At 42.5% G+C, this 12022-nt stretch overlaps 6 protein-coding genes across 6 annotated transcripts; 3 read left to right on the forward strand and 3 right to left on the reverse strand.

The window, feature by feature from the left end:
* Window positions 1-146: 146 nt before the first annotated feature.
* Bcaim10 lies at window positions 147-2489 on the reverse strand. The gene is made up of 7 exons (XM_024695759.1): window positions 2302-2489; window positions 2162-2231; window positions 2067-2107; window positions 1919-2009; window positions 1775-1854; window positions 1598-1727; window positions 147-1548 (listed from the first exon to the last, which is right to left on the reverse strand). Exons 1-7 carry the CDS (start codon window positions 2434-2436, stop codon window positions 206-208), a joined length of 1890 nt encoding a protein of 629 aa, XP_024551553.1. The 5' UTR covers window positions 2437-2489; the 3' UTR covers window positions 147-205.
* A 275-nt stretch (window positions 2490-2764) lies between these two features.
* On the forward strand, window positions 2765-6136 carry Bcmak21. The gene is made up of 4 exons (XM_001552400.2): window positions 2765-3304; window positions 3351-4501; window positions 4551-5091; window positions 5138-6136. Exons 1-4 carry the CDS (start codon window positions 2813-2815, stop codon window positions 6011-6013), a joined length of 3060 nt encoding a protein of 1019 aa, XP_001552450.1. The 5' UTR covers window positions 2765-2812; the 3' UTR covers window positions 6014-6136.
* A 32-nt stretch (window positions 6137-6168) lies between these two features.
* BCIN_11g00140 (hypothetical protein) lies at window positions 6169-6902 on the reverse strand. The gene is made up of 2 exons (XM_001552399.2): window positions 6691-6902; window positions 6169-6627 (listed from the first exon to the last, which is right to left on the reverse strand). The coding sequence occupies exons 1-2, from the start codon at window positions 6815-6817 to the stop codon at window positions 6320-6322; spliced, it is 435 nt and encodes a 144-aa protein (XP_001552449.1). The 5' UTR covers window positions 6818-6902; the 3' UTR covers window positions 6169-6319.
* Window positions 6903-7620: 718 nt separating this feature from the next.
* BCIN_11g00150 (hypothetical protein) lies at window positions 7621-8891 on the forward strand. The gene is made up of 3 exons (XM_024695760.1): window positions 7621-7822; window positions 7872-8593; window positions 8646-8891. The coding sequence occupies exons 1-3, from the start codon at window positions 7660-7662 to the stop codon at window positions 8673-8675; spliced, it is 915 nt and encodes a 304-aa protein (XP_024551554.1). The 5' UTR covers window positions 7621-7659; the 3' UTR covers window positions 8676-8891.
* Window positions 8892-9215: 324 nt separating this feature from the next.
* Bcmet14 lies at window positions 9216-10047 on the forward strand. The gene is made up of 2 exons (XM_001552397.2): window positions 9216-9263; window positions 9368-10047. The coding sequence occupies exons 1-2, from the start codon at window positions 9256-9258 to the stop codon at window positions 9975-9977; spliced, it is 618 nt and encodes a 205-aa protein (XP_001552447.1). The 5' UTR covers window positions 9216-9255; the 3' UTR covers window positions 9978-10047.
* A 113-nt stretch (window positions 10048-10160) lies between these two features.
* Window positions 10161-11774, reverse strand: Bcvma5. The gene is made up of 5 exons (XM_024695761.1): window positions 11300-11774; window positions 11146-11240; window positions 11005-11096; window positions 10464-10956; window positions 10161-10414 (listed from the first exon to the last, which is right to left on the reverse strand). The coding sequence occupies exons 1-5, from the start codon at window positions 11598-11600 to the stop codon at window positions 10208-10210; spliced, it is 1188 nt and encodes a 395-aa protein (XP_024551555.1). The 5' UTR covers window positions 11601-11774; the 3' UTR covers window positions 10161-10207.
* Window positions 11775-12022: the final 248 nt, after the last annotated feature.

The following is a 12022-nucleotide window of genomic DNA, read 5'->3' on the forward strand; positions in this document are numbered from 1 at the left end:
GATAAGTTCAAATGACTGCTCAGCAATAACTCGAGTAATCGTACGCGCCCCTTGACAAATTGCCTCCAAATTCGACTCTCGTCTAAATGATTAGTACATGGAATATCAAAGTGAAACCCTTTATTTGACAATATTCTACCAGGACCTGATAATCATTGGTACACGTTAGTGAGATGTATTACAATTTATAGTACACCTCTTTGACTCAAAGCTGACTCAACAACTTCCCAACAAAATTCTTCAAATCCTCAACCCTGATATCCTCCTTAACATCCAGCCGTCTACATTGAACCTCACATAAACCTTCCTTCCACTTCCTACCTAGCAAAACAATGACCGGATACCCAATCAAATCGGCATCCTTCATTTTCCAACCAATCGATACCTCTCGATCATCAACTACTGGATCCATTGCAGCAGCAGAAAGAGTGTCGAATATCTGCAATGCATCTTCATCCAATCCCTTTCCTGGTACCACAACAATCTCGAAAGGTGCCATAACTCTAGGCCAATTCAACCCCTTTTCGTCAGCTAGAGTTTCTGCAACAGCTCCAACCATTCTCGTTACGCCAATACCATGACATCCCATTTCCATAGGAACCTGTATTTGATCATTTCTTCCTTGCTGAGGTTCATTCTCTCCAGCTTTAAGATTTCCCCCCACAAGTCCAGAAGGTACAGTAACAGTTGCTTCCATCGGCTTACTATATCGTGTACCTAAGTGGAAAGTATGTCCAAGCTCAATGGCCTTTTCGACTTTCAACGTCGGCTCTTGACATTTGGGACAGACATCGCCCTCTGCGATACGCTTCAAATTTAATGATTCCCCAGTAAGTGGATCCTGGGCGAAAGACGAAATTTTAAACTTATTCAAAGACGAATCAGAGTGCACTTCTGGTTTCCTGGAAACTGCCTCTGAAAACTCAAGAGGGACTCGTCCATCAATAAGATTAATCACATGAGTGATTTGGATTTCATCTGTTTTGTTGAGACATGTATTCGTGAGCATAAAATCCTCATTGATGAGTCGCGACAATTCCACATGTCCAACTTTCCTCGAAGGGTCGTAGTCCGGTACAAGCCTTTTTATTGAACTTGTGTTCAAGTCATACTCCTCTCCACGTTCAGAATAAAACCAAGTGACAATGAGGGCAGATCCATCACGAGAGAACCCACCAACCTTCTTCAGGTTTTTGGACTCGTTCGTCAAACTCTCAGTTTCACCCGATTTTGGCAGCCCGCTTTCTGCTAACTCCTCATTTGCTACATAATTGCATTTACTGCAACTGATGATATTGTCTTCTCCGATTTTAGTTGGAAAGTGAAACTCATGACTGAGGTCACCGCCTATGTCTCCCGAATCTGCTTCGGCTACAAGATATGGAATTTTTAATTCATCGAAAAGATTATGATATGCTTTGCGGACGTCTTCGTAAGTTGACAGAGCGGAAGTGCTGTTGTAATCAAACGTGTAAAGATCTTTCATGACGAATTCTCGAGAACGGAGAAGTCCTTGCCTTGGTCGCAGCTCATCACGATACTTTCGAGCTAAATATGAATGAGCGAGGAACAGAGAAGATGACAGATTCGAACAAACTGATTTGATATAAACGAACAGGAAGTTCCTTGTATGATTGGACTGAATTTGAAACCAATTCCGTGATTTCTTCCTCATGTGTAGGAGCAAGAAGATACCTCGCCTCCTTTCGGTCTTCCAATCGGAAGAGCTGATAGTGTTACAATTATGGTAATAAAATCATATGATGGGAAATACCTCAGAACTAGAATTCAATCGACCACTTTTGACCCAGAGCTCTTCAGATGACAGAGATGACAAGGCAAGTTTCGATGCACCTTTCAGAAGACATTAATATCAGCATGAATGGGGAAAACAAATTGGCGGAACGGGATTGCTAACCTAACGTTGACATGTGCTTATCAATGAGTGCTTCTAATTTGTCCTGTACTCTTCTTCCTAGCGGTAACATATGAAAGATGCCTGTGTGGGCCTATCCATGGTGTGAGAGGATGCCTTGTGAGTGAAGAGGAATGACTTGACAACACACCTGACGTAAGAACCCTCCTCGAATAAGTTTTGCATGAGAATCTAATACGAATTAGTTCTCACAAGTTCGATGAACATAACTAGTTTGAGTCTTACCTTCATCTGCGCTTGCAGCTATACCACCAGTAGGTATCCAGAACTTAGATAATCTTGCCCTATCATCACTCTACCATATCAATTAATCAATAAAACACACACGTGATTGAAGATTGTTTTCATGATAAATCTGAACCTACGATTGTAGAAAGATTTGATTGCGTTTGAGAATATGAAAGCTTGAAAGACCGCGGGAAAAGTGCTGTACGCCGACACAGACTCCAAGTGTTTGTTGTAGATCCTCCAAACCTCGAAATACTTTGGAGGGAACGCATCTTGAAGTACTTGCCGGTCCTGCGTCTTACGTTCAGAACAAGTTCGAATGAACAGTTGGGATAAGGGAAGATGGAAAGAAATACTATGTTTTCATTCTTATCATATATATCTTTCGGATTGTCTTTTGATTCACATTGACCATCATGCCACCAAGCCAATGAAAAGTTTCAATTTACACGATATTGGGGAATGAAGCTTTCCTAGCATCGGAAAATCTTTGTCCCGGCAGTCAATGGCAGAATAAAAGGCGGTGAATTAAACTTTTTTTCCAATCAAGAACTTCTAAGTGTGTCGCAACTTTTGTCAGAAATAATTTAAACAGCCCTCGATATTTTCACCACCATCACTCCAATTGAATTACTTTGATTGTACAAAATGGTGTCAAACAATAAAAAACGAAAGCGCGATACCAATAAGGAGGATCAGGATCGACAGGTCAACAAAGCGCCAAAATCAGGAGGAAGTGAAAAAGAAGTTTTGTTACAAGAAATATTAGCATTGGGAGGAACAGAGGAAGATTTAGATCTTGTACTCGATGCACAATCTGATTCTGAGAATGAAGCAAAGCCAACAACCAAATCCAAAGACAAGGACTTCAAAAACGAGTTTGCCAAATTTGTAGCAGGTCTTGGAATTGAAGGACAAGCTCCTGAAGCAGAAGCTGATGAGGAGGATGAGGAGGGAGATGCTGATGATTGGCGGGATGAGGCCTTACAATCAGAATCAGAATCCAGTGAACCCGAAGAGGCACCCAAAGTACCAGAGAAGAGTGCGACTAAAGTCAAAGAATCTTCAAAGACTTCCAAAGCGGCAGAGAAACCTGCGGCGGTTCAAGTCAAAGAATCTGTGAAGGATCAAAATCGCCTGGTTGGTAGCTCCTTACCTTTATTTTGAGTCCACTGACCGATTATAGAATTTTGAAGCGCGACCAGATTGGCATGCAGCAGATCTCCCCATCCTCCCTGCGGGAGACTTCAGCGAGACAGGACCATATCGATCGTCAATCAACAACCTAAACGAATATGCCAAAGCCCTTCTTGAAGCCGACAGTACTCTATATGCCTCGAAACATCTTTCTGCGACTTCTTCACATCGTTTCCTTGCTACTATTATGTCCTCCGGTACATTATCCGATAAAATTTCCGCTTTGACTTTGGTTGTTCAAGAATCCCCAGTTCATACTACAAGATCATTCGAAAGTTTATTGGATCTGGCAAAGAAAAGAAGTAGAGGACAAGCCGTTACAGCATTGGGAGCCATGAAGGATTTGCTCGGCGCTGGTGTGGTGCTTCCTGCAGATAGACGTCTTCGTACATTTGCTTCACAACCTGGACTTCTCGGTACATTGCAAGAAAGCGACACTGGAGTTTGGAAATCCGGACAACCTTTACCAGGGAATATGACCAAAGCACATCTCATTTCATGGGCATATGAAGATTGGCTCAAGGAGTCATATTTTGATATGCTCAAGATTCTGGAAGTTTGGTGTAGCGATGAGGTAGAATATGCTCGTTCAAGAGCTGTCATGTACGTCTACGAACTTTTAAAGGATAAGCCAGAACAAGAATCCAATTTACTTCGACTCTTGGTCAACAAACTTGGTGATCCAGATAAAAAGATCGCTTCACGATCATCATATCTCCTCATGCAACTTCAAACTTCCCATCCTTTGATGAAGCCGATCATTATCAATTCCATCGAGAACGAACTTATATTGAGACCTGGTCAGAGTTCACACGCTAAATACTACGCCATCAATACTCTCAATCAAACGATTCTCAGTTCGAAAGAGGAGGAGGTTGCGAAGAAACTTTTGAGCATTTACTTCGGCCTTTTCGTATCCCTTCTCAAAAAGCCCGAAGTTATCAAACCTACTGGTCCTAAACTCAACAAGAAAGGAGAGATCCAAGGAGGTGGAGGTGCTATGGGAAAGAAAGCAAAGGAAAAGTTGACAGCAGAAGAGGAAGCAAAGCAGGCAAGTGAGGAAACAACAGAGAAGATGATCTCTGCTGTTTTGACCGGTGTCAATCGTGCATTCCCATTCACAAAAACTGATGATTTAACGTAAGTTTCATGAATTATAATGGCCGTGGACAACACTGACTAGATCTAGCCTCGAGAAACATATGGACACTTTATTCCGAATCACACATTCGTCCAACTTCAACACTAGTATCCAAGCTTTGATGTTAATTGAGCAATTATCAACAACAAAACACCTTGCCGTCGACAGATTCTATAGAACTCTCTACGAATCCTTACTCGATCCTCGTCTAATCACATCTTCAAAACATGCACTGTATCTCAATTTACTCTACAGGGCTTTGAAATCAGATGTCAATATCAAGCGCGTAAAGGCTTTTACGAAAAGAATGTTACAAGTTGTCACTCTTCATCAACCTCCATTCATTTGTGGTATTATCTATTTGTTAAGAGAGTTAGAAGTCACATTCCCTGGACTCAAGACTCTACTTAATACTCCTGAAGCAAACGATGAAGAGGAAGAAGAGGTTTATCGAGATGTGCCAGAAGAAGGAGAGACTGCAGATATTCAAGCTACAATAGCCCCTTCGAAACCTAGAACAGACACATATGATGGAAAGAAGAGAGATCCAGAACATAGCAATGCTGATAAAAGCTGTTTATGGGAAATTGTGAGTTGCGTTCTATTGAATGAGAGAGCTTTACTAATAATGTTAGATTCCTTTCTTGAGACATTTCCATCCATCTGTATCTCTATTTGTCGACCGCCTTATCAATGACGAAAAAATGCCCCCTAAACCCGATCTTGCTTCCCACACCTTAACCCATTTCTTAGATCGTTTTGTCTACAGAAACGCAAAAGCAGCAGCTGGAGCACCAAAGGGAAGTTCCCTTATGCAACCTCTTGCTGGTGGGGCAAGTCAAGGTATCCTTGTATCCAATCGTGGTACCAAGGTCCAACAATCTGTCAACTCAGAAGCATTCTGGAGAAAGAAGGCAGAGGACGTTGCGGTTGATGAAGTCTTCTTCCATAAATACTTTAACCAGATTGGTAAGGGTAAGGATGCATCTAAAAAGAAGGAGAAGAAGAAGGGCGAAGACGGAGAAGATGATGAGGATGAAGATGAGGATGAAATTTGGCAAGCTTTGGTTGAAAGTAAGCCAGATATCGAGGGTCCAGAGTCTGATGATGATGATTTGAATATGGATGACTTTGACATGTCCGAGGATGATTCTGAAGGTGGTGTTGATATTGAGGGATCGGATGAGGAAGTCGATGTTGAAGGAGAAGATGAGGATGAGGATATGCAAGATGCTGAGGAAGATGATGGAGAGGGCATCTTCTCGGAAGAAGATGATGACCTCAAGGATAGTGATGATGAAGCAGGATCGGATATGGATGCATTATTTGAAGCTGAATTACAGAGAGCAAAGAGCCCTGAAGCGGAAGAAGAGAAGAAAGAGACTAGCAGAAGCAAGAAGAGGAAACTAAAGAATCTTCCAACATTCGCTAGTGCGGAGGATTATGCGGCTATGTTGGACAAAGATGATGGAGATGAGGACATGGGTATGGGAAATGGAAAGGGAAGATAAAGTAGCAATATGGTAGATGGGGAAAAGGAAAATGTCTACACATAATTGTGATGGGTGTTGTGTAAAAATGTTTGCAGGTAGTCAGTACGGATATCTCGAGATGAATTCAAGAAGTTATACCCATTCCAAATCACGAGTCCAGGCAGCATAATAATTGATTGAAATATTCTGGTTCTGGATACCATTGCTCATTTCCCTGTTCAAGTGCCCATGATTTCCTTTGGCCAAACCACAATCAACAATAACCTCATAACTTCCTAATTTCATACATTCCCTCGTTTCTTCTACCCTTCCTGCACTGAAAATCTATTCATCAAACCACTTCAACTCATCCTCCTCCTCAAATATTGCTCTAAAAAACTTTCCCTCCTCACCTCCAACATCCGTTTCTTCCATGTGTATACAATGAAGAGTAGCGGTATCTGAATCTCCGGGGATGAAAGCTCGAAACATGAAATATTTATCTTCGGTTTCTGGAATGAGAACTTTGCCGAGGAGGTGAAGTCCATAGGCACTAGTGGCTACGCGGACGGAGGTGAGGGAAGAGGAAGTGAAGGAGGTAAGGGTGTGATCTGGGACGTGAGAGATAGGAGCGAAGTATTGGGGCTCGTGTTCTATAGGGAAGTGGGTTAGTGATGGGAATGGGGATTGGAGAGGGGACAGAAAGGGAGACGAACTATTGGTTTCGTGGCGGAGATGTTGAAGTTTCTTCTTGAGTTCTGTTTCGATTTTTTTGAAAGCAATGATGCTATCTTCTTTTGGGGCATGGATATCGCCAAGTTGGACAGTCTCTGCGGTTGCCATGATGAACGTACGGATAGTGTTGTTTGACTTGATGTTTTTGGATTTGTGCTCGAGAAAGTGATTGTGCAAGATGATGAAGATAATCGAGAGTTGGAGATTGAGGTGAATGTATTTGGAAGAAGGTCAGTTCATGATGGGTGTTCCCGCCTATAAGTAAATGGGCTGAGGTCAAACAGGGGTAGCTGTAAATGCATAAAATGAGGGGCTAAACGTTGATCATTATGCATCAGTTGAAAACAGGTGTTGACTTACTTGGCTATACGTTTCTATCACTGGCAATGTCTCAATTCACGTGATGATTATGTCAATAGAGTGACAATTGTTTGGATACAGAGCAGGCACTATGGAACTCAAGGCTTGAAGTGATTAATGACCAGAACTCCCAGAAGATGACGTCGCTGTTTGGTGGTTGAAGGATGTGCTAGATTTTTCCCACAATACCCGTTCACATTTACGATATCAGAGTTGTTGACTATGATCCTTAGCTTAGGCCTTCATATAATATCATCGATTCAGACTAAAGCAGGTACAAAATGCATCAATACGTACCTAATTTGCTAGTCTACCTAGTAGTTTGTTAGCTGGTGAAGGCTAGCTGATCTCGTGTGATAAGATAAGATAAGATCTCGGCAGAACATATCGCCGGTTTTAAATGGGCCGGTCCGGAAATCATTATCCTCGGCTTATTTACACTATATCAATTGCGATATCTATTATAAAATATACCACGCACGAATTGTTTTGTTAGCTGGCGTTTAGCGTAGAAAGTTCTATATAGACTTGCCCGTTTCTTTTCTATATCAGCATGCAAAGATCGTAGCTTGAAAATAGCGCAATCTGAAATGTCTTTCTCTCGTCAAATTTTACAGCCTCGAGCTGGTACATACAGAGCTGTAACTCGCAGTTCAGGACTTGTACGATATCGTGGAGCAGTTTTAAGGAATTCATCTCCTCTAACTTCTTCTCGAACATTTACTGCAGCTCGTCGATTATGCAATGTTGAAAGTAAGTTCTTCCCAATTCCCCTTTCCAAACTTTAGCTAACCTCACAAAGCTACTATTCCCCCGCCTCCACCTCCACAACCCTCATTTCTCTTACGAACTCTCACTTTCTTTGGAATTGCTATTGTCTTCACATCTGTAGGCTTCTCAATAGCTGCTTATCCAGCCTTCAAAGCCGCCAATGCTATACTTGATCCCCCATCTGATGAGGAGTCCCTTAAATTATATACACCAACCGATGCAAAATCTATAGAAGTCGAAGCCTATATAAACAATCATCCAGTTGCGAAGGAACTACGAAGCCGACCCGAATTCACAGAATCAAGGCCACACATGAAAATCCCAGAATCACAGCGAGGACATAATCTTACAGGTGGAACATTAATGGGCCCGGGACGTGTTCAAGTACCGCCATTTGTATGGACTGAGGCAGGCGGGAAATCTCTTGTGTCAATCTCATACCTAGGAGAAGATCTTTGTGGACATCCAAAAATTATACACGGAGGATTTCTAGCCACGATGTTAGACGAGGGACTAGCACGATGTTGTTTTGGTGCATTGCCGAATAAGATTGGTATGACGGCTACTTTGACAGTCAATTATAAAGCACCTACACCTGCAGGAACTTTTGTAGTCTTGAGAGCGGAGACTACGAAAGTCGAGGGCAGAAAGGCTTGGGTTGAAGGAAGAATTGAGACTCTAGTTGGGGAGGGAGAGAAACCGAATGTCTTATGTGAGGCAAACGCATTATTTATTGAACCCAGACAGGCTAAGGTGAGTTTGGAAAGCTAGGATGATGTTATGGTTGATGCTAATTAACTTTCAGATGATGGCTAGAATATACCCGGTCTCATAGAGTGTTGTAGAGAACGTCTCCTCAGTTGAAGGTTAAAGGGGACCAAGGTTGTCAAGTATAGACAAAGGGTGTGCATTCAGTGTTCTAGACGCATATATGGTTAGACAAGAAGCATGAGATCTAGATTTTACTTGTAGAATCACCTAGTGACCTTGCTTATCTAGAAAGATATTAGACTTATGGCCTTATTTTATATCTACCAATTTCCAATCTCCAGACTTCCAGATCTTGGACAAAACTGTCCATCTTCCCAGCGGCCAGCCTTGCCACAATGTAACAATGCAAGAGATAAATTACTTCCCCCTGAAAGATGCTCGCAAAACAACCCCCACGTGATCATCAACTCCCCACCATTCAGAAACATATTACGCGTTTGCCAACTTTATGTGTAGTGCGGGGCAGATTTTTATGGTGCATCAGTAGCGGGTTAACAAGGGGAGACATTCGGGCTTGGTAACGACGGCAGTCCATTGAATTTCGATTGCGTGATTGCGTGATTGCTCTTCTCTCTTTATTTCTTTAATCTTCACAACATTTTTCGAAAAAAATAACTCTCAATTTTCTCACACAATTCTTTAAAATGTCTACGTATGTTCTCCCTCTTTGCGTGTAAACTTTGAATTCTATCTTTGTCCTGAGTTTTCAATGGAAAGCAAAATACTCAAAGATATAATACTAACCACCCCCCTCAGAAATATCACTTGGCACCCCTCCCTCACCCGCGCCGAGCGCACCACCCTCCGCAAACAACGCGGCTTCACAATCTGGTTTACCGGACTTTCTGCCTCTGGAAAATCTACCATTGCCACCGCTCTCGAACAACATCTTCTCCATCTCGGACATGCCGCATATCGTCTCGACGGCGACAATGTCCGTTTTGGACTCAACAAAGATCTCGGATTCGACGAGAAGTCCCGCAACGAGAACATTCGTCGTATTGCCGAAGTCGCAAAGTTGTTCGCAGATAGTTGTACCATCGCTTTAACATCATTCATCTCTCCCTACAAGGCAGATCGAGCTGTTGCGAGGGAATTGCATGAAAAGGCCGCCAATGGAGACGACGCTATTCCATTTATTGAGGTTTTCATCGATATTCCTGTTGAGGAGGCAGAGAAGAGAGATCCAAAGGGATTGTATAAGAAGGCTAGAGCTGGTGAGATTAAGGATTTCACTGGTATCAGTGCGCCATATGAGGAGCCCGAGAAGGCAGAGATTCATTTGAGGACGGATAAGTTGAGTGTGGAGGAGTGTGTGCAGAAGATTGTGGAGTATTTGGAGAAGGAGAAGTTGTTGAAGTTGTAAATTTAGATACCTTGGACAAGACATTTCGAGCGATTGAAAAGAATTATTTCATCAAAAATGCTAGATATCATAGAATTCAATGAACAAAACATTGATCGATTTGAAAACAATTGCTTTGTTGATATCTCTTACTACGATACAATAATACAAATGCATGCTTCAACAGATATGTTCCCATTGCCATGCGCCAACTTTCAATCGCCATATCCACATAATTCCCTCAACACTATCTATATGATTTCGAATTCGTAATAGACATAGGCCGTGTACTCGTTGCCTTCTCCTCCACCAACTCCCGCTGCAGCTATTTCCGAAGATAGTGCGGAATCATCTTTCAAAGCCTTTCCTTTCTTGTCTCGACCGAAGGCATTACCTCCGAGGTAACCATATGTCGAATCGAGTGCCGCTTTCGCTTTCTTGGCTCCTTTGGGGTTTGACTGGAAAGAATTAATAAAATTTGACAAAACTTGGGCTCGATACGCATACCTTAACCAAACCACAGACGAAATCCAGGGGTAATCCATATCTCAGGACTGTCTCAACAAATACCCTCAAAGTTAAGACATGTATCCATATCATGACAGCTTCACTCCAACCAGTTCTACCAAGTCTTAGAGCTTCACCCCATACCTTGCGCTCGTCCTTCTCTACTTTCTCAGCCTCTTTTCTTTCCACCTCCTTTCCACCCTCTACATATTTGTAATCACGAGGTGTCCATTTATTTTCTCGGCATTTGTGTTGGAAATCTGCGCTGTGTTTTTTGAATGTTGTAACCGCAAATAATGTGAACTCGTCGTCATGGGTAACTTCCACGGAGGATCTTGGGACAACCATTGGCGATATGGTTTCATAGGTCTTAAGGAAATCCTTCTTGACGTTTGTTGGGACAACGACAAGGTGAGTTTCGAGGTATTCGGAATCTTGTACCAGTAATTTGGGATCGACGACCGGAGTGAGGGATTTTGTAGAGAGATTTCCACTTCACATGGTTAGCTTTTTGCCATATTTCCAGGTTCAGAGTTCTTACGTTTGTTTCCGTTGTAACGTTGTAAGATTCGTCTTGACTTGGTTATATTGGTTCATTTTACCCTTAACATCGTTATCGATACTAACAAGTTCCTATCTTTGATCAGCAATGCTTTAACTCTCCCTATAAAAGAATGCCAACCTTTTGTAACGAATCGATTAACTCTGCGAGAGGTTTGTCGGCACGATATTTAACTTTGTTCCATGAGAACGTACGTAGATATTGATCCGCGGGTTCTATAGCCAAACCATTAGCCCATAATCGCAAACACGAGCTCGTAGATCACCAGACTCACTGTCATTCACAGTCTTCTGCTGTGCAATCTTGCTCTCATCTCCTTCCAATAAATTGCGAAGGGATTCCCCAACTTTTGCTACAACACCTTGACAAGCGCTTTCCAACTTTGCGAGATCATCTGCTTGCCCAACCAATGCATCTAGTGTACCGATTTTGAATTCAGGAATCTTAAAAGGTATCGTAGTCCCGTTATCGGTGGAGATTGTAGACCGGAGAGCTGTTAAAGCTTCCTCTTTATCACTGGATTGAGAGATAGATGTTGGTAAAGATACCAATAGGTATTTCGTGGGAACAGACATAGTTGGAACTTCCGAGGGATTGCTAGTCGATAGAAGCGGTAGGTACTATTGGAGAAAGTGGGATCAAGAGAAACCCAGTTGCGCTCCAGCTGAATAACTCGAATGGATTACCTCGTCGCTGGAATTTCCTGGATTGTTGTAAGATGCTCTTTGTGCTAGGGATTTGGGAGCTTCGAGCTTGCTGTGATATTGAGGAAGGACCGTGCACGATAAACTAGGGAGCTGCGAACAACCTCATTCTCGTCTCACCACCCAAACCACATGCTTCACTCGCCAAAAGCAGTCGCTGGGAATGTTTAACTCAACGTCGTTAGCTGGCGTTATTTGATCTTGTAGATAATATCTTTGTCTGCGCTTCTTAGCCATATCTCTGAAAGATGGCAATGGATTTTGAAATTCACTTCCCTCGCAAACCTTCCCCG

Source organism: Botrytis cinerea, chromosome 11 (assembly GCF_000143535.2).
Source record: "Botrytis cinerea B05.10 chromosome 11, complete sequence".
Lineage (NCBI taxonomy): Eukaryota > Fungi > Ascomycota > Leotiomycetes > Helotiales > Sclerotiniaceae > Botrytis > Botrytis cinerea.

Excerpts from the sequence above, each read along its gene's own strand:
- Bcaim10 (XM_024695759.1), bottom strand. The coding sequence starts at position 2,436 with ATGCGTTCCCTCCAAAGTATTTCGAGGTTTGGAGGATCTACAACAAAC. Across the intron at positions 2,010-2,066 it reads GAGGAGGGTTCTTACGTCAG|GCCCACACAGGCATCTTTCA; the intron begins GTGTGTTGTCAA and ends CACCATGGATAG. Across the intron at positions 1,728-1,774 it reads GATTGAATTCTAGTTCTGAG|CTCTTCCGATTGGAAGACCG; the intron begins GTATTTCCCATC and ends TAACACTATCAG.
- BCIN_11g00140 (XM_001552399.2), bottom strand. The coding sequence starts at position 6,817 with ATGGCAACCGCAGAGACTGTCCAACTTGGCGATATCCATGCCCCAAAA. Across the intron at positions 6,628-6,690 it reads TCTCCGCCACGAAACCAATA|AACACGAGCCCCAATACTTC; the intron begins GTTCGTCTCCCT and ends ACTTCCCTATAG.
- Bcmak21 (XM_001552400.2), top strand. The coding sequence starts at position 2,813 with ATGGTGTCAAACAATAAAAAACGAAAGCGCGATACCAATAAGGAGGAT. Across the intron at positions 3,305-3,350 it reads TGAAGGATCAAAATCGCCTG|AATTTTGAAGCGCGACCAGA; the intron begins GTTGGTAGCTCC and ends GACCGATTATAG. Across the intron at positions 4,502-4,550 it reads ACAAAAACTGATGATTTAAC|CCTCGAGAAACATATGGACA; the intron begins GTAAGTTTCATG and ends GACTAGATCTAG.
- Bcvma5 (XM_024695761.1), bottom strand. The coding sequence starts at position 11,600 with ATGTCTGTTCCCACGAAATACCTATTGGTATCTTTACCAACATCTATC. Across the intron at positions 11,241-11,299 it reads GCAGAAGACTGTGAATGACA|AACCCGCGGATCAATATCTA; the intron begins GTGAGTCTGGTG and ends GTTTGGCTATAG. Across the intron at positions 10,415-10,463 it reads TCGTCTGTGGTTTGGTTAAG|TCAAACCCCAAAGGAGCCAA; the intron begins GTATGCGTATCG and ends AATTCTTTCCAG.
- BCIN_11g00150 (XM_024695760.1), top strand. The coding sequence starts at position 7,660 with ATGTCTTTCTCTCGTCAAATTTTACAGCCTCGAGCTGGTACATACAGA. Across the intron at positions 7,823-7,871 it reads TCGATTATGCAATGTTGAAA|CTACTATTCCCCCGCCTCCA; the intron begins GTAAGTTCTTCC and ends AACCTCACAAAG. Across the intron at positions 8,594-8,645 it reads TTGAACCCAGACAGGCTAAG|ATGATGGCTAGAATATACCC; the intron begins GTGAGTTTGGAA and ends ATTAACTTTCAG.